This window comes from Propithecus coquereli, unplaced genomic scaffold, assembly GCF_000956105.1.
Source record: "Propithecus coquereli isolate 6110/MARCELLA unplaced genomic scaffold, Pcoq_1.0 Scaffold482, whole genome shotgun sequence".
NCBI lineage: Eukaryota > Metazoa > Chordata > Mammalia > Primates > Indriidae > Propithecus > Propithecus coquereli.
Genome location: NW_012150641.1, coordinates 2,056,665 through 2,074,842, shown reverse-complemented (window position 1 = coordinate 2,074,842; position 18,178 = coordinate 2,056,665). Strand labels below are relative to the sequence as shown.

The window sequence follows — 18,178 nt, the reverse complement described above, 5'->3', positions numbered from 1 at the left end:
AGGTCCTAGGGTATGTCCCTCCTCGACTCCAACCCCAAGGAATGTTTGTGTGGGGTTGAGCTGGGCTTGAAAAGACACAGAATAGTGTATCTCCAGAGAAACTACAACTTCCATCAGGCACTACTTCAGCGGAACGGGGAAGAATGCGGGGGCGTGGCTCCAACGCCCTAGTAGCGCGGGAAACAAACTACAATTCCCAGGACAACGCGAGAGCTCAGCAGGGCGAAAGGAGTGACTGAACTCTGACTGGGGGCGGGACCCTGCCGGAACCGTCCCTATAGCCTCCGGAAAGGGGCCAGGTCCAAATTTTAGGGGCGTGGCTATGTGGGCATCAGGAAGAAGTTACCTGCTGAATTGTTCTATCCTTTCTGTTCCCCACCCTTGAAGCTACCCCTAAAGGGGAAGCCGCAGACCGATAAGCCTCTTCCGAAAAAGAGGTAAGGGGAGATAGACTAGGGGAGGCGGCAGAGACTGGCTACTGTATTTCGTAGAAGGGGCCCAACAGCTACTTTTCACCTGCTGAGTCAGGTGAGCCGGTTCACGGAGGCGGCGACCTGTATATTAGAAAAGGGCAAGAATAGAGGAGGTATTTATTTGTTCATTTTGAAGACTAAATATAGAACCCATCATCTGCGGACCTACTAGTGGATTGTGTCTAGGGCATTCGCTCGGCCTCGGGAAGAGGGAGGACCAGGGGCGACTTTTTGGCTGCAAAGGAAAGGCCCATCTAGGCTACCTCCTTTCCGTGTTTCCCTAGCCCAAAGCAATAGAGCGGCATGGCTTCCGCGGTCTGGGGAAGTGCCCCCTGGTGGGGCCCACCACCCCCGGCCCCAGCCCGGCCGCTCACGGACATCGACTTTTGCTCTGGGGCTCAGCTGCAGGAACTGACCCAGCTCATCCAGGAGCTGGGTGTGCAGGAGAGCTGGAATGACGGGCCCAAGCCGGGAGCAGACCTTCTGCGGGCCAAGGACTTTGTCTTCTCTTTGCTTGGTAAGTAACCCTTCTTGCCTTTGGGAACTCACAGCTCTCAGCCTCACCACGCCCACGCCCCTTTGGGCGACGCCCTCACGATCTCTTCTCTTCCTTTAGGTCTAGTTCACCGCCGGGACCCCCGTTTTCCTCCCCAGGCAGAGCTCTTGCTTCTTCGTGGTGGGATTCGCGAGGGCTCCCTGGATCTGGGGCATGCACCCCTGGGTCCCTACGCCCGGGGACCTCACTACGACGCTGGCTTCACACTCCTAGTGCCCGTGTTTTCGCTGGACAGCACTGGGCGGGAGCTGCAACTGGACCTGGAATCTTGTTACGCATGGCTCCGCCTCCCAGAGCTGGTGTGTGGAACCTCCGTCCGAGAAACGTGGCAGGATTCCCTAGGACCTCCAGTCCCAGGAGGACGTGATTTGATTCACCGAACCGAGAGCGAAGAAAGTACCAAGGACTGGCAAAGCTCGGTGGACCAGCCGCACGGCTACGTCACTGAGCATGAGCCTCTAGTGTCTTTGGAAAAATCACCTAGTGACGTTTCAGTGTCCGAGTCGCCTCGGCATGACGTCACCGACCTTGGGTCTCCGGACCCTGTGAAAAAACTGAGTAGTGACACCACTGAGACTGCCGTCGAAAGCCCAGTCCCAAAGCCGTCCGAGGCTTGGGAGGCGTGGCCCACATTGTGCCCCGCCCAGGTGGCTTCCTGGTTCTTCGCTACACTGGCCGCAGTCGCCGAGTCCTTGATCCCTGTCCCGGGCGCCCCGCGCCTGGTACACGCAGCTCGCCACGCGGGTTTCACCACCGTCCTCCTGGCTACACCAGGGCCCCCGCGCCGGGTCCTGCTCTTCGACCTGATCCCGGTGGTGTCGGTGGCTGGCTGGCCCGAGGGGGCTCGTAGCCACTCGTGGGCCGGTCCGCTGGCCTCGGAGTCGGCTTCCTTCTACCTGGTGCCGGGCGGCGGCACGGAGCGGGTAGGCGCCTCAGGCTGGCAGCTCTGCTTCGCCCGCCAGGAGCTGGCGCTCAAGGCGCGCATACCCGCGCCGCTATTGCAGGCGCACGCGGCGGCCCAGGCGCTATTGCGCCCACTGGTGGCTGGAACCCGGGCCTCGGCGCCCTACCTCCTGCGGACGTTGCTGTACTGGGCGTGCGAGCGGCTGCCAGCTCTCTACCTGGCGCGGCCAGAAAATGCGGGAGCCTGCTGCCTCGGGCTGCTGGACGAGCTGGGCCGTGTGCTCGAGGCCGGGACGCTGCCTCACTATTTTCTGAGTGGCCGAAAGCTCTGTGCGGGGGACGGCTCTGCTACCCTGCTTGGGGCGTTGGCCCGGCTCCGCGGGGACCCTGCTCAGGCCCTGCGTACCGCTGTAGAGGAGGCCAAGGTTGCGCGCAAGGGGGGCGGCTTAGCGGGCGTGGGGGGCGGGGCCCATTAAAGACGCTGCTCCTACCAGAGTGCAAAGTGCTTGCGTTGGCGAGTGGGATGTGGAGGGGACTGCTTGACAGACTGTGTGCCCTGGGCCCAAAGTCCCCTTTCTAGCACCTCCTCGGTTCCTTCCCATTACCCCACTCTGCCCCTGGCACAGGTTGTCTCATTCTGGCCTCTCCACGCTCCAAATTTGTGGCCAGCACTCCTCCCCACCCGGGGCAGCTTCCAGCAACCATCTCTCCCCAGTTCTTTTGGTCTTTTCTATTAGGAGTCAATAGAAACGGAAGGAATATATTTGCTACCAAAACGCGAAAAGGAAAGACATGAAGACTAGGGACTGATCAATTTAGCTTACACAAAAGCAGAGGTATTTAGAAGGCCGTATTTCACCCCAGGCTGGATCTCACCACCGCCCCTCCTCCATCTCTCCAGTTCCCCCCCCCCCCACTTTCCTTATTCAGTTCTGTCCTCACTTCCATCCCGGGCAGTAGGATCCCTCTCTCTATTCTCCAGGCGTCCGCCATTCCATCTACCTTAAGCCCAACCTCTTCTCTGCATGCAGGGTTCCGTTCAGGAGGCGACTCTGAACCCTTCTTCTCCGAACCCCGAGACGTGCGGCCTTGCGTCGGATCCACCTGCCTCTAAGACACAATCCCCACTCTCAGCTTCCGAGGAACCCCGGGGTTCCTCATGCCCAGCTTCACCCTCCTCTTTCCGAGCGTCTCCGCCCCCTGCCCCGCCCCCGGGCCGGCTCTCGGAGGAGGGGGAACTGCTGTCGCCGCCGCCGCCTCAGCTTCCCACTGCCGCTGCTGCTGCCGCTGCCGCCGCTGCTCTGCCTGGTCCAGCCGCCAGGCCCAGTGCTCTGACTTCGCCGGACCGGGGCGCTCTGCAGAGTCACTCTCACTCCTTCCCGAGGGTCCGGGACGCCTAGCCGGTTGTGGGGGGAAGCTCCGCTTGCGGGGGACAGGGAGGGAGAGCCCGGAGCCGGAGCCAGCGCCACCCGTCGCCGGATCAACAGGACAGGACAGGTTGAGGGGCGTCGGGGAAAGGAAGAGGGGGTGCTGTAGGCAGTCCCGGGGAGAATGAGGAAGCCCTGTCGCAGGAAACTCTGATGTTCTCTGACTTGTAGGGGGGCCTGTTCACATTTGGGGACTGGTGACAACGTGGGTGCACTCTTCTTGGGGGGCTGGTTAGATTGGAGGGCGTGGGATCTCTACAGCACCAGCTGTCCCCAAGGAAATTTAAGGGGCTGCCAGGAAAAAAAAAAAAAGGCTGCTCCTTATTTCGAGGTGACAGAGGGCCCTCCAGACAACCACTTGGTGTATTCACTAGGAAGGGCGGATTTGGAGGTGACTTCAAAAGGCGTGGAGGATGACCAGGTGCAGAAAGGGTCTGGGCAGCCAGAGCCCTGTGCTGCTGGGAATAGGGGTGACTTGGTGAAAAGGGTATTGTCCAGCCAGAGGGTCTGGGAATCCTTCTCACTGAACCTGGATAACCTAGATATTCTGAGACATATTATGGGGGGTTCAGTGAAAATAAGTGGGGGATCTCCATTTGGTGGGTAGCAAAGGAAAAAATACCAAGCTTGGTTCCTCACTGACATTGGCAATGCCCCAGTAGGGGTGGGGTAAGCTAATATCCCCAAATATAAGGTCCCACTCCTTTAGATTACAAGAGTGGATTTGGCAGGAGTGTGCCCCTCAAAATAGAGTGGGAAGGTGCCTGGAGATATTGGAACCATATCTTGGAAATGTGGGGGGTCTTGGTTTTGGAATAGGGGAAGTGGGGACAGAGACACTGGAAAGGAGGGAAGGGGGAGTTTTCAGTAGGGGGCAAAATCAAGGGTGGGGTCAACTGAGGAGTGCATAGGCTGCAGGGTCAGGTCGAGCTAGCACTGGTCCCAAAGGTGGGAACTGGCTGCTAGGGGCATAGGGTGGGGGGAGTCTGGGGCTTATCCTCAGGTCCTGTGGGTGGGGCAGTGAGTCGGGGCCTGAGCGTCAAGAGCATGCCCCGGTGAGCGGGCTCCTCTGGGGGAGCCCAGCGCGCTCCGGGCGCCTGCCGGTTTGGGGGTGTCTCCTCCCGGGGCGCCATGGCGGCGCTGGCCAGTAGCCTGATCCGGCAGAAGCGGGAGGTCCGCGAGCCCGGGGGCAGCCGGCCAGTGTCGGCGCAGCGGCGCGTGTGTCCCCGCGGCACCAAGTCCCTTTGCCAGAAGCAGCTCCTCATCCTGCTGTCCAAGGTGCGACTGTGCGGGGGGCGGCCCGCGCGGCCGGACCGCGGCCCGGGTGAGTGCGGCTGGGGCAGGGTCTCCGAGCCAGAGGTCTCTCTGCCAGGGAGGTTGAGGCTAGGGATTCTGAAGAATAGGGCCTGGCGGAGGGGACTCCCCTAAAGTAGAAGGGGTGGGCCAGGACGACAAAGTCCCTGCCAGACTATGCCTCAATTTCCCTTCTCTTTTGTCCAGAACCCGGAGTCTCCTTGCTTTCGAGGGCAAGCGGAAGGCTTGAGGGGCTAAGTCTGGCGCCCCGAAGCCTCACAGTTCCTGCCCGGCCCCCCCCCCCACAGGAGTCCCTACCCCCACCGTCCTCGCCTACGTGCCGGCTCTCGCGATTCTTTCAATCTGGAGCGGAGGGCACCAGATTGGGGGTTCCGGACGCCTGGGTCACCCCGAGGGTTTCTGCGGCTCCATCCGCCCTGCCCCGTCCCCCCTCGCCCTCCCCCGCCGGTTCTCCCGCTTCTCCACGCCTTGGCTCGGTTCCTCCCGGTCGAGCTCTCCTGGCTGGGAGCCAATCTCCCCAGCTCTCCCTCGGGTGTCCTTGCAGCTACCTCGCCAGCCAGCCCTCTGTGCGCCCTCCTCCCGTGACCTGCGCTTCAAGAAGGGAACTGGGCACCCACTCCCATTACCCCCGCGCGACTCCGAAATTGGGCCCCACAGGCTCTGGGGACCCTACGCCGGTAGGAACTCAGACACAGTTCACCGCTGGAGATGGGCGCGGAGACTTGGGGGTCGTACCACTTACAAGGGGGGACAGGGAAGTCGGCAGAGAGCAAGCGATGGGGGAGGAGAGTTGTGAGGATTAGCGTGTGGTCCCTGTTCAGTTGCTACAGTCAGGGAGTCCCTGTGGCCCCGCTCCCGCCCTCTTCCAGCTCCCTTAGGGGTAGCCCCCTCGCGCCCTCCTTCCCCCGTCCGTAGTGGTACGGTCCGCAGCCCACCCTCTGAGTGGGACAGGGACCCCACGTGACTCAGCCTGCTTCTCCACCTCCTCAGCCCCCACCCCCCATTTCCTTCATAAGGTACCGAAGGTCCCCCCACCCCAGACGGGTTACCTGGCTGAAGGGGAGAGGCTGAGCCTCAGGGAGGACTGGGCCCCCGCGAGCCAGCAGACTGACAGACAGACAGACAGATGGGTCAGTGTCAGACAGGCCGGCGCTGGGCCAAGGCAAGGCCCGCGCCAACCCAGCGGCAGCCGCAGTAGCAGCAGGTGCTGAGTCAGCGTCAGGCCCTGTCCCACCCCCACTCATGAGGGAGAGCCCCTACCCTGTGGTCCACTTGCAACCACCACACACACACACACACACACACACACACACACACACACACACACACACTTGCAAACACTGCTCCTTCAGTAGCCGTGTCTCCCTCTGTCCCCTGCATTTTGATGTCTCTCTCCCCTTCCTCCTCCCTCTCCCCTCCCCCTTCTGGTTGAGCTGTAGGGTAGGAATTAAGCCACTTAAATAAATTTCAATAAATTAAACTGAAAGCTGGTGGTTGGCGGAAACTAAAGGGACCCACATCCCAGCTTCCCCAGGGGTCAAAGAGAGGTGGGAGAGAGCTTGCTGGAGGGGAAGAGAGCAGGGACCTGGGACCCTCTTCCTTCCACTCATTCTCCTTTCTTTCCTCTGATCCCACCTAGTGTAGGAATGTTTCTGGGAACAGAGATGTTATTTTCAAAGATGAATTTCTCTCTCTAGAGCCTCAGCTCAAAGGCATCGTCACCAAATTGTTCTGCCGCCAGGGTTTCTACCTCCAGGCGAATCCCGACGGGAGCATCCAGGGCACCCCGGAGGACACCAGCTCCTTCAGTGAGAGGGAAAGCCAGCTGCGGGGTGGGCAGGGGGAGACTGGGGGTAGCAGGTGACAATCCTGTTCCCTCTTCAGGTTCTGTTGTCACTCTGTCTCCCTGACCCCCAAGGGAAGAAGTGGAACTGGGATGGGGGGAAGCACAGATGAGAGTTACAGGCCTGGGTAACTGATGTCCCCTCTCTCTACCTCCAGCCCACTTCAACCTGATCCCTGTGGGGCTCCGTGTCGTCACCATCCAGAGTGCCAAGCTGGGTCACTACATGGCCATGAATGCCGAGGGGCTGCTCTACAGCTCGGTGAGACGATGAGGCTGAGTGTCCTGGGGTACTGGGGACTCCCCTTCTTCAACTACACACATTTTTTTGCAGCCCAGGACTCCCTCTCTCTCCCTCCAGCCTTTGCTGATGGCCTGTCACCACTGCCCAATCCAGAGCACTTTCTCCAGGGTTTCTCCAATCCCTACTCCTCACACAGCCCCCCACATACCCCCAGGCTCTTTGAATGTCCAGCTCTTTTTGCCTTTTATGGCTCCTACTTCTCATCCCACCTCCTCCAAACTTCGTTATCACTCACTTCTCATTCAGGATAGGGGGTGGTGAGAGGTTGGGAGTAAAGTGGAGAGAAGGAATCTTATTCCAAGACCTCCAAAGTCTAGTTTATAATCCTCAGGGGCCCACCAGGCTCTTCCTTGTCCTCCCTTTGCTCCCAGTTCCTACAGAGACTCAGAAGTTGCCCTCTCCCTCCCTCCAAAAATGTCTGGATTATATCCTGGCTTGTTCTTTCTAAGAGCTCTCTTCTGCCCAGTGATGTGTCTTTTTGTCTTTCTATCTGTATGTGCCTTTCTGGGTCTTTGTCTCTTTAGCCACATTTCACAGCTGAGTGTCGCTTTAAGGAATGCGTCTTTGAGAATTACTATGTCCTGTATGCCTCTGCTCTCTACCGCCAGCGCCGTTCTGGCCGGGCCTGGTACCTAGGCTTGGACAAGGAGGGCCGGGTCATGAAGGGAAACCGAGTCAAGAAGACCAAGGCAGCCGCGCACTTTGTGCCCAAGCTCCTGGAGGGTGGGTATAGACTCAAGAAATGTGGGCCATGTGGGTGGGTATTGACCTTGACATTTAGGGACACATAGCTCAGGCTACAAGTGTTAAAAGGACCCTGTTATTACAGGCCAAGCCAGGAAGGCTTTGGCCTTTGGGGGTTTGGGGAGCACTCTTCCATTGGGTTGGGGTTACTAGAGGGTGAGTATAGGGGAAAGGAGCCCTTTCAGAGCACTGGTTCTGCCTGGGCCTTTCTGTGCCTAACTCTCCTTCCCTGCTCCTCTCTCTCTCCCCTTCACAGTGGCCATGTACCGGGAGCCTTCTCTCCACAGTGTCCCTGAGACCTCCCCTTCCAGTCCCCCTGCCCCCTGAAATGTAGTCCCTGGACTGGAGGCTCCTTGCACTCCCACTGAGCCAGCCACCACCACAGCCTGTCTCCCAGTCCTGCTCTCACTCCTGCTGCCAACACATGCCCTGAGCAGCTGGGTCCCACCAGGTGCTCTACCCTGAGGGGGCCTAGGGGCTGGCTGTCACTTCCAGGGCTGCTGAGACCCTTAGATCCTTGGGCCAGGAAAGGGATCAGAGAGTGGGATGTCTGAAAATGGTCCTGGCTGATCACTTCTTTCTTTCCACACTCACACACCCCCAAAGCCTTTTCCTGAGATGGCGCTGGGGGTTGCCAAACTGACAGAGCCAGAGCATAAACACACCGCAATCCTGGCTCAGCCAGTTCCTACAGCCCTCTGCCCATTTTTATTGCTACTCAGCCACAGATTTATGGGTCCAGTGGAGCTCAGGATTAGTGTCCTTCTTTCCCCATTATACCTTCTACCTTGGTCTGAACAAGTTCTAGAACACGAGACACCCCAGCCAGGGCCATTTTTGCACTAGGGCTCTGTGCTGGAACCCAGGCATGCTGCCAGGCTCTGTTCTGGATCCATCAGTCTTCTATCCTTGACTCTGATGGACTCCTGGTTTCCAGGTAGAGAAAGGCTGGATTGGAGCCTTGTCTAGCTGTTGGCCGTGACCTGAATTAGGACCACTTTCAGATGACCACAGGTTTAACCTTCTTCCAGAGATATCCAATTCTAGAGCATGGTATTCTAGACCTTTATGGAGCCATGCTTTCTCCTGAATTCCAGCTCTAGGACATAGACCATGACTCTCAGCCCTTCTTCCCTGGTTGGAACTGGGGCCTATATAGCCATAGTATTGCTCTAGAGCATGTTCTAGACCCACCCGCCCACCTTCTCAAGTGATACCTATTAAGGATGAGCTCTGGAAAGGGCCCAGCTATGATTCATTAAGAACTAAGTTCTGGATGAATCAAAAACCATTTCTTGTTTTTCCTAGATAATTTTCTAAAAATCTTATTCTTCCATATATAATGCTAATCTTATTTATACATGCAGTTTCTAGTTCCTTTAACCCAGCTGAGGTCCTGCCAGAGAAACAGAGTCTGGGCATGGGCAGAATTTAGGAAGGATCCCTGGCTCATAGTAGGGAAGTCGGGATGGGGAAGGGGCCAAAAGCACGGGGTGACTGAACCTGAGTCTGAGTTGGGGGGACATGGATATTTAGCTACCTCAGCAGGAATTCTGTCCAGGTCCCCTTTAAAGCTGAGGTCTTTAGGGTAACGGGTCTAGAATGAAAAGGACACATGGGACACAGCTTTGGCCCTCCCTGCGAGGAGACCCCATTTCAGCAATAAGTCCCACCCTTTTCCCCTACAGGTCAGGTCAAGGAGGGTGAGGACCTCTTGGGCTCCAGACCTCATACACCCCCAGAGCTTCGAAGTGAATAGCACTTGCTTTACCTTACAGCTTATCACCTCAGCTGGGTTTTGGGTACCCAAAAAGGACCTGTCTAGATTTTTCTGAAAACTATGGGGGGCCAGGGGGGAGGCCTGGAAAGACTGGGAACCTACTAGTAAACTAGGAGGGAGACTCAGTAGCCTCAGCCTTGGGCAGGATAGACTGAGGAAGCCCTAAGGCAGTAGCTAGGGCTCACAAGCAGGGCACTTTTCCTCGGGCTGTTTTACTTCTGGCTTGTTGCAAGAGGAGCAGATGCCCCCTCACCCACACAAAGCCCGCTCAGGCTCCACCCATCTCCTGGCTCTGCTCCCAGCAGACTGGGTCTTCACTCCACGCTTTCTCAATTAAAGACGATTTATACAACTGAAATATTGTCTGTCATCTGTGGGTAGCAGGCTTCAGCAGTTGCTCAGGGCGGGATCAAGTCTGGGGGCGGGGCGGATGGACTGGCAGCTGCCCCTCAACAACAGGTGCACATTCCTGGGCGCCTGGTCACTTCCCCTGCGCTGGCGGTCCCGGCAGCTTTCCGAGCGAACTCACTGAGCAACGTGGCCAGGCTATGACCCCAGGGGCACTGCTGCTCCTGATGCTGGGGGCTCTGGGGACGCCGCTCGTCCCAGGTAAGTGTGGGCTCCGAAGGGACAGTGACAGGGGCAGCAGTCGTGGCCAGCCACCAGGGTTTCAGTTAGTGTTCCCTTCCCCTAGGTGTCCGCGGCTCGGAGGCGGAGGGCCGACTCCGCGAGAAACTTTTCTCCGGCTATGATAGCTCCGTACGGCCGGCGCGGGAGATGGGAGACCGCGTCGGGGTCAGCATTGGTCTCAGCTTGGCCCAACTCATCAGCCTGGTGAGGGCGCACGCGGGGGGTTCGGTCAGGCCGGCCCACAGGCTGGGGGCGTGGCTTTAGGCAAGGTGGGACAAATGGACAGACTGGGGGCGGGTCCTGGGCGGGGCCAAAGTGAGAAATGGTCAAGCCTTTAGCGAAGATTGGGTGGAAATAGGACCAACGGACAAACTGTGGGCGTGGCTTCTGGATAGGACTGGAGTAGAGTCAGGTAGGGTGACAAACAGGCCTGCGGGTGGATCTAGAAGAGGAGCTGGGGCCGAAGGCCGACGGACTGGCGGTGGGTGGCGGTGTGGACCTTGAGGCCGGGCCACATAAGCTTATGGCAGGATGGGGCGGAGCTTGGTGCCCAACAGCGTCTCTGAACAGCAGTGGGCGGAGATTCCGGGCTGGAGGGGGTTATGGGCTGTGGGCGGGGCCCGGGCAGAGCTAGGCGGGGGCTGGGCGGGGCTGGGCGGGGGCGGAGCTGCTAGATAGGCCCGGCGTGTGGACAGCTGGATGGGTGTTTCTGAGAGAGAGGAGGGGCTTAACCTAACGCAGCTTCTAGGAGGTGGGCCTTGGACCCAAGAGGGTGGGGATCAGAAAAAGGGAGCAGAGTTTCTAGGGAGAGATTGGTATGCTGAGCTCCCTCTTTTCTCTCCACCCTACTTCACCTCTACTCCTAAATTTTTCCCATCTAGAACGAGAAGGATGAAGAGATGAGCACAAAGGTGTACTTAGACCTGGTATGGAGGTCCCGCGGTATGGAGAAGGGTGTCTCACTGCCTTTAACAATTTCCTCCAATGTCTGGCCCAGTAAGATTATCTTTTACATCACAACCTCAGAAAACACATTTATTACTGAAACAGAAGCTTGAAAAACGATACCTATCTTCACTACAAAAGTTGCGCCGCATGCATTTTTCATTCTAATTTTTTTTCAACACTGTTTTGGGGCCACTAATTTGATCCCCCATCCACTAAAAGGTCACGAACTGTAGTTTGAAAACCACTGTTTTAGAGGCTAGCTAGTACAGCCTCCTCATTTTTACAGAGTAAAAAATTGGGGCCCAGTGAGGGGCAAAGGGAAATTAGCTGCTGTGGATCACAGTGAGTGAAGGCGGAGCCTGCCAGAACCCCGCCCCCTTGGCAGCGGGCTCCCCTCCCTTGCACTCCCTTCCTGAGCTTCCTCCGGATATCCCAAGTCCCCTCCTGGCCTCCAGCCCGGACAGCGCCTCAGCCTCTGCTTCTCTAGGAGTGGACTGACTACAGACTGAGTTGGGACCCGGCCGAGTACGACGGCATCGATTTGCTCCGCATCACGGCAGCGTCTGTGTGGCTACCTGACGTGGTGCTGCTGAACAAGTAAGATCTTCCCAAGCCTGGGAGGTGGGGCGGGGCCTCCGGAGGGCGGGTCCCGATCCCAGATGAGAGGATCCCTTCCCTGCAGCAATGACGGAAATTTTGATGTTGCTCTGTACATTAACGTCGTGGTGTCCTCCGACGGCTCCGTTCGCTGGCAGCCCCCGGGCATCTATCGCAGCAGCTGCAGCATCCAGGTTTTTGGGCTCGGCATGGGAAGCTGAAGGAGCTCTTAGAAACTCTCCCTCTCCTTAGACAGCATGACTCCCCAGCTTCTCCCATTCTTCCTCCATTATCCCCCATGATTCTCATCTCTCATTTGCCCTCCTAATTTTCTGTTGTGTTATCTTCTCTGTACACTTTCTTTGATTCCCAGTCTTCCTCAGTGATGCCCCTCCATTTTCCCAATGGCCTCCCTTAATAACCTTCCAATTCCTCTGTGACCCCACTTCCCTGTGACCTCCCCTGGTGATCCCTATCTCCCTGGTGCCCCATATCCTGTGACCTCCCCCAATGATCTCTCAAACTCTACCAGCCCTGGCCAGTTCTCTGATAGCTCTAGTAACTCCCCCCTCCATCCAGGTCACCTACTTCCCCTTTGACTGGCAGAACTGCACTATGGTGTTCAGTTCCTACAGCTATGACAGCTCTGAGGTCAGCCTGCAGACAGGCCTAGGTCCTGATGGGCAAGAGCAGCAGGAAATTCACATTCATGAAGGGACCTTCATTGGTGAGTGGGCTTGACTCCCACATCCATGGGCTCTATGATTTCCAGTTTCTAACATGCTGATAAATATACTCTGTCAGCAATGCCCAATACAACCCTGTGAGGTCAGCAAGATGGATATGACTATCTATATTTTATAAATATGGAAATGGAGACTTATCCAAGTTTATTAGATATGGGCTGCCCAGCCCAGTGTCCACAGCTAGTCCCTTATCACATCAGCCCCCCACCCCAGGTCCAGGATGTGGCAGAGCAAGCCATACCTGGCACTAACCAGGACAGCTCCTACATCTGTGTCCCCTTCTGCTCACTCTACTCCCAGAGAATGGCCAATGGGAGATTATCCACAAGCCCTCTCGGCTTATCCAGCCTCCAGGGGATCCTAGGGGAGGAAGGGAAGGACAGCATCAGGAAGTCACCTTCTACCTCATCATCCGCCGGAAGCCTCTCTTCTACCTGGTCAACGTCATTGCCCCATGCATCCTCATCACTCTCCTGGCCATCTTTGTCTTCTACCTGCCGCCAGATGCAGGTAAGGGGGAAAGGGCCCTGCCATTTTTTACCATTAGTTCAGTTTCTTTCTCTTTATCCTTAATCCAGGCAGGGTTTTCCTGCCAACAGAAACTATCATGGCTTGGGCTTCAACAATCCCACCCAAGTTTTCTCTCCACCAAGTGGACTCAACCTCAGGCTCTGCCTCTCTTTGGCTGCTGGATTCCCTCTATCCAATGAAATCTGAACTCTTTCCCTTTAGAGTCCTAGCCACTCATCCATGGAATTTCTATTCATCTGAACAACAAACTTCCAGGCTTAGACAACTGTCCCCTTCCTTTTCCTCATTCTTAGCATCCTCCACCCACTTTTCAGACACTCACTAGTCCTTCAACCTTCTACCTCCCTGGGAAATACAATAATAGCCAAAATTTCTCTAAGAGGCAGTATGATGTATTAATAGGGTAACCTTGGACAAATGCCTTAATTTCTATGAGTCTCAGTTTCCTGATCTGGAATTGGGATCAATCATTGTCTCTATTGCATAGTATTATTTTCAGGATTCACTAGGTTAATAGAACTATATGCCTGCTACTTAGTAAGTTCTATGTAAGCATTGGATTTTGGGCTGCTTTTTCTATTTTTGAGCACTTGCTATAAGGTAATTCAATTACCATATTACATGTATTAACTCAATTCCAATCTTTACATAAACCCCGTGAGGTAAGTACTGAATTGTCATTTCCATTTTACAGAGGAGGATAAAGAGGCTGAAAGAATTTAAGTCATTTGCCTGACATTACACAGTTAGAGAGAGGCAGTGTCATTATTGCAACCCTGGTCAGTGCCAGTCTGATTCAGGGACCTGATATCCTTAACTCTGGTATTCAAAATGAGCTTTCCTCCTCTACAGCACCAAGTCCTCTGTTTAGAGTAGGAGAGTGCTACAGCTCTAGAACATACTTCTGCCTAGAGCAGGACAAATCTTGGAACTCAACATTATAGGATGAAGTAGAATAGACCATAAAATGTATTTATTTCAATACCTTCCATGAAGTTTGTAATGCCTGTTGTATGCCACAGGAATAATCAGCCACCTGGCATATCCTCATATACTTCATCTCATTTTTAGATCCTTCAAATTGCTGTATAGTTCCTGAAAAAGCTACCAATGTCTGTTCATTTATGCAACAACATTTGTTGAGTATCTATAATGTGCTAGGCACTGGGAATATATCAGTGAATAAAAGAGGGAAAAATCTCTGACCTCATGAAGTTTATATTCTAATGGAGGTGTTCGCTGGTGATCAGGTAAATGAAAACCTACCCCCAAAGGCCAAGAGAGCTGAGAGGCTGAAGAAAGAGGCTGACAATTTCAGTTTCTCTGAAAGAAACATTTCATAGGGACTTATGAATAGAAGTCATATCTCAGGCAGCCTCAAGATGGTGGATCACAGAACTGTTATCTCTCAAACCTGGGGTTTATATACCATAGGGAAGAAATGTATACGACAGGTGAAGTGGACCCCTGAGGGAAAGGCAGAAATTTGCCTATGGGCAGGATTTATGGCGAGTATGTGTTTAAGATATAACATTAAGGTTGTTTTGACCAAAGGGCAGGATTTATGGTAAGATAAGTATGTCATTTGGACCAGGGTGGTGGTGGTAGATGTGATAAGTCATCAGTTTCAGGATATATTTGAAGGTAGAGCGAATAGGGTTTGCTATGGATTGGATTTGGTGGGTGGGGGGAGAAAGAAGAGAGAGAGAGGAGTTGAGAATGACTCAAAAGAGTTTGGTCTTAGCCACAGGAAAGAAGGAGTTGTCACTTGTGAGACAGGGAAGTCTAGGGGAGGAGCAGTTTCGCTGGTAAGAGAGTAAGAGAATTAGGTTTTGGACGTGTTAAGTTTGAGATGTGTACTGGACATCCAAGTGGAGAGGCTGAGCAGGCAGGTGGATATGAGTCTGGAGTTCAGGGGAGAGGTCCAGGCTGGAGGTACAAATGTGAGAGTAATTTGCATGCAGATGGCCCTTCCAAAAGCCTGTCTTTGAGTGGTCACTGATTATACCATAGAGACTTCCTTCTGGCAAAGCCTAATCCTTCTGCTTTCCCCTCTGCCCTTCAAGGAGAGAAGATGGGGCTCTCAATCTTTGCCCTGCTGACACTTACTGTGTTCCTGCTGCTGCTGGCAGACAAAGTGCCTGAGACCTCCTTGGCAGTCCCCATTATTATCAAGTACCTTATGTTTACCATGGTCCTCGTCACCTTCTCCGTCATCCTCAGTGTTGTGGTTCTCAACTTGCACCACCGCTCACCCCACACCCACCAAATGCCCTTTTGGGTCCGTCTGGTAAGAGAGATCTCCTCCTCCAGTTTGTGTTAATTCCCAATCCTAGTACCTAGCTTTTTGTCCAGACATCACTCCTCTCTCCCACCAACCCCAACTTCCCTTTTCAAGGCCTTAGGGAGAACTATAGCTACCTGATAGAGTGTCGAAGTGCCAAAGCCTGTTGGGTATTGAAACACTGCACAATTAATTTTGTCCTCCCACCATTATCATTTCATAGATCCCATACTCTCTTCATCAATACTGCCTATCTTGGGTCCCAGGTAAACATTCTCAGAATTAGATACTATCAAGGTGGAAGCCCTTGGAACCTCTTTCCAGTTAGGATGCCTCCCAACCCACTAGAGAGCTCTTAAGGCTGTATAGCTGCATTTCCTTGTTCTTGTTGCTCTGTGGAACCACGTGCACGCACCACACGGGATTGGGCATGTGGAGTGGGGGTGGTTGGCTGCTTCCCTTCTGGACTGAAAGCATGAGAGCACCCTCCAATACGCCTCTTCTACTCTGCAGATCTTCATTCACAAGCTCCCTCTCTACCTGGGTCTGAAGAGGCCCAAACCTGAGAAAGATCAGATGCCAGAAACCCCTCACGCTTCTTCTCCAGGAAGTGGCTGGGGCCGGGGAACAGATGAATATTTCATCCGGAAGCCGCCGAGTGATTTTCTCTTCCCCAAACCCAACAGGTAGGACCTACATCCATCACTCACACAGAAGGGAGAGAGAGAACGCTCTCATTAGACTGCGGAAGCGGGCGGCCGTGCTCCCGGAAGATGCTTTGCTGCGCATCATGGGAGTTGTAGTATCTCTTGCTGCTCACTTTGCGGGAAGGTGGGCACTAAAGCTTTGAGGGGTGGAAGAAGTTGCAGAAGGCTGGAGAGGTCACTGCTGTCAGGGAGAACCTGAAGGGCCTTCTTAGGTTTTGAAAACTAGCAGGTTGTTGAAAAGGCAGTTGGAGCGGGACCTTGATCGCCGGCGCTGGCTGTTTGTCTTTGCGCCTGGGGCGTGGCCAAACAGTCACGCCTCTTCCAGGTTTCAGCCTGAACTGTCTGCCCTGGACCTGCGGCGATTTATCGATGGTCCACACCGGGCCGTGGGCCTGCCTCCTGAGCTGCGGGAGGTCGTTTCCTCTATTAGCTACATCGCTCGACAGCTGCAGGAACAGGAGGATCACGACGCGGTAAGTCGAATGAGGGTGGAGCAGGGCGCGGCCTCGGTGGCCTTGGCTCCACCCGCAAATTCCGCCCCAGCACTTATTTTCATTTCTGATTGGACGTTTGCCTCACGTGGTCCCGCCCTCTGCTTTCCGACTGGTTCTTTACTCCCATCCATCACCGGCAGTCACGTTTTTCTTGTTGCGCAGCCAGATCTTGCCTCAAACCTGTAGTTGGAGAGCCCGGCGGGGCGTGGAGCCGTAGGGGTGGGCTTCCTTGGGGGTATAGGCCTGGAGCTCAGGAAGTGGAAGTTTTCTTTGCCTACCCTCCAGCTGAAGGAGGACTGGCAGTTTGTGGCCATGGTAGTGGACCGCCTCTTCTTGTGGACCTTCATCATCTTCACGAGCGTCGGGACCCTGGTCATCTTCCTGGACGCCACGTACCACTTGCCTCCTCCCGACCCCTTTCCTTGAGGTCTCCAGGGCAGAGACCTACCTGGTCCTGGGGCAGTTGAACTGAGAGTTTGGCGGTACCGTCAAGCCCTGTCCTCTGCCTCTTAACTCCTTTACTAGGAATCCAGCCCTCTTATTTTGTTTCTTGGGCAGGAAGCTGAAGTGGGACTGAAGGCTGGGCTGACGGGTGCCTTGAACCCACCCGAAATGCACTATCAGCTTATTTTTTCCTTGGGTTCCTGAAGAAGCTTCTTTGGGTATCAACATCTAGGTCCCCAGTGAAATAGAAAAAAGAACAAGAACTAGATTGTGAGCACTATGAAGGTAGGAAATGTGTCTTGTTCAGTGTATATTCCCAGCACCTTGCACAGGTCCTGACCTATAGTAAGTGCATAACATTTGTTGAATAAATAGGGAAAAAATTTCTAGAAGAAAATACACCAATTAATAGTGCTTTTGTTTGCATGTTGGGACTAGTGGTCATTTTTACTTTTACATTTCTGTAATTATATTTCGCAATGAGAACTACCTTTAGGATGAAAAAAAGGTTATTTCTAAAAGCATGTATTTGTAATGAGAAAAGAAAAAAAGCATTTTGAAGACCTCCATTCAAGTTGTAACTCTGGTGCTCAAACAAGTCACTAAACTGCTCTGTAGTTTCCATATCTGTAAAATGAAACTAATACTAGTATATGCTCCATAATGTCTGAAGATCACATGAGAAGATGGGAACAAAAGTACTATACAGTATATATCAGAGGTTGCAACTGTGTTTTGTTTGGCCCATGTTGTTGGCCTGCATGGTTTTAAATTGAATTATTTGGCTACTTTTTTTTTTTTTGAGACAAGGTCTCACTCTGTCACCCAGGCTAGAGTGCAGTGGCATCATCATAGCTCACTGCAACCTCAAACTCCTGGGCTCAAGTGAGCCTCCTGCCTCAGCCTCCTGCAGGTGCGCACCACCATACCTGGCTAATTTTTCTATTTTTTGTAGAAACAGGGTCTCAGCTCTTGCTTAGGCTGGTTTTGGAACTCCTGACCTCAAGCAATCCTCCCACCTTGGCCTCCCAAAGTGCTAGGATTACAGGCATGAGCCACCATGCCTGGCCATTTGGCTACTTTTAAAATTTGGATACTTCACAGAGAAATTTGGATTTCTGGCTTCTCTTGAAAAAAATTTGAAAAACCATAGTACTACTAGGCCTGATTCCCCTGTTGGCAGCAACGTGCTAGAGCTGATTAGTGGCTGCCCACTCAGGTGGGCAGTTACTTGTGCCAGAATTCCTCAAAGCCCCTGCCCACCTGACCGGCTTCACCCATTTTACCTGCCCATCCTCCCATAACTGCATGTATGTATCTGTATCTCTCCATGTATACGTATCTAGAAAAGATACAGGGGAAGGGAGGAGGGGCAAAGAGTCAAAGGCAATGAGTAAGCTGGGAGTGCGAAAAAGAAAGGCTGTGTCTTATGTCCATCACACATTTGTGCCTC

The 18,178-nt window shown here is 54.2% G+C and overlaps 3 protein-coding genes across 5 annotated transcripts; all 3 read left to right on the top strand.

Moving 5' to 3' along the window:
- The first annotated feature begins 370 nt into the window (after window positions 1-370).
- On the top strand, window positions 371-2,562 carry TMEM102 (transmembrane protein 102). Of its 2 annotated transcripts, XM_012655746.1 has the most exons (3): window positions 371-437; window positions 758-990; window positions 1,090-2,562. In XM_012655746.1, exons 2-3 carry the CDS (start codon window positions 777-779, stop codon window positions 2,406-2,408), a joined length of 1,533 nt encoding a protein of 510 aa, XP_012511200.1. In that variant the 5' UTR covers window positions 371-437; window positions 758-776; the 3' UTR covers window positions 2,409-2,562. The 2 variants fall into 2 exon arrangements, with proteins under 2 accessions (XP_012511200.1, XP_012511199.1); XM_012655745.1 differs by lacking the exon at window positions 371-437 and having other exon boundaries at window positions 526-990.
- Window positions 2,563-3,906: 1,344 nt separating this feature from the next.
- On the top strand, window positions 3,907-9,696 carry FGF11 (fibroblast growth factor 11). Its single transcript, XM_012655747.1, has 5 exons — window positions 3,907-4,683; window positions 6,371-6,481; window positions 6,675-6,778; window positions 7,345-7,543; window positions 7,821-9,696. The coding sequence occupies exons 1-5, from the start codon at window positions 4,491-4,493 to the stop codon at window positions 7,889-7,891; spliced, it is 678 nt and encodes a 225-aa protein (XP_012511201.1). The 5' UTR covers window positions 3,907-4,490; the 3' UTR covers window positions 7,892-9,696.
- Window positions 9,697-10,044: 348 nt separating this feature from the next.
- CHRNB1 (cholinergic receptor, nicotinic, beta 1 (muscle)) lies at window positions 10,045-17,173 on the top strand. 2 transcript variants are annotated; one of them, XM_012655715.1, is made up of 10 exons: window positions 10,045-10,178; window positions 10,856-10,900; window positions 11,410-11,519; window positions 11,605-11,713; window positions 12,099-12,246; window positions 12,566-12,775; window positions 14,863-15,086; window positions 15,594-15,766; window positions 16,113-16,260; window positions 16,567-17,173. In XM_012655715.1, exons 1-10 carry the CDS (start codon window positions 10,122-10,124, stop codon window positions 16,705-16,707), a joined length of 1,365 nt encoding a protein of 454 aa, XP_012511169.1. In that variant the 5' UTR covers window positions 10,045-10,121; the 3' UTR covers window positions 16,708-17,173. The 2 variants fall into 2 exon arrangements, with proteins under 2 accessions (XP_012511169.1, XP_012511170.1); XM_012655716.1 differs by lacking the exons at window positions 10,045-10,178; window positions 10,856-10,900; window positions 11,410-11,519; window positions 11,605-11,713 and having other exon boundaries at window positions 11,873-12,246; window positions 16,098-16,260.
- Window positions 17,174-18,178: the final 1,005 nt, after the last annotated feature.

Excerpts from the sequence above, each read along its gene's own strand:
- TMEM102 (XM_012655746.1), top strand. The coding sequence starts at position 777 with ATGGCTTCCGCGGTCTGGGGAAGTGCCCCCTGGTGGGGCCCACCACCC. Across the intron at positions 991-1,089 it reads CTTTGTCTTCTCTTTGCTTG|GTCTAGTTCACCGCCGGGAC; the intron begins GTAAGTAACCCT and ends CTCTTCCTTTAG.
- FGF11 (XM_012655747.1), top strand. The coding sequence starts at position 4,491 with ATGGCGGCGCTGGCCAGTAGCCTGATCCGGCAGAAGCGGGAGGTCCGC. Across the intron at positions 4,684-6,370 it reads GCGGCCGGACCGCGGCCCGG|AGCCTCAGCTCAAAGGCATC; the intron begins GTGAGTGCGGCT and ends TTCTCTCTCTAG. Across the intron at positions 7,544-7,820 it reads TGTGCCCAAGCTCCTGGAGG|TGGCCATGTACCGGGAGCCT; the intron begins GTGGGTATAGAC and ends TCCCCTTCACAG.
- CHRNB1 (XM_012655715.1), top strand. The coding sequence starts at position 10,122 with ATGGGAGACCGCGTCGGGGTCAGCATTGGTCTCAGCTTGGCCCAACTC. Across the intron at positions 11,714-12,098 it reads GCAGCAGCTGCAGCATCCAG|GTCACCTACTTCCCCTTTGA; the intron begins GTTTTTGGGCTC and ends CCCTCCATCCAG. Across the intron at positions 16,261-16,566 it reads AACAGGAGGATCACGACGCG|CTGAAGGAGGACTGGCAGTT; the intron begins GTAAGTCGAATG and ends CCTACCCTCCAG.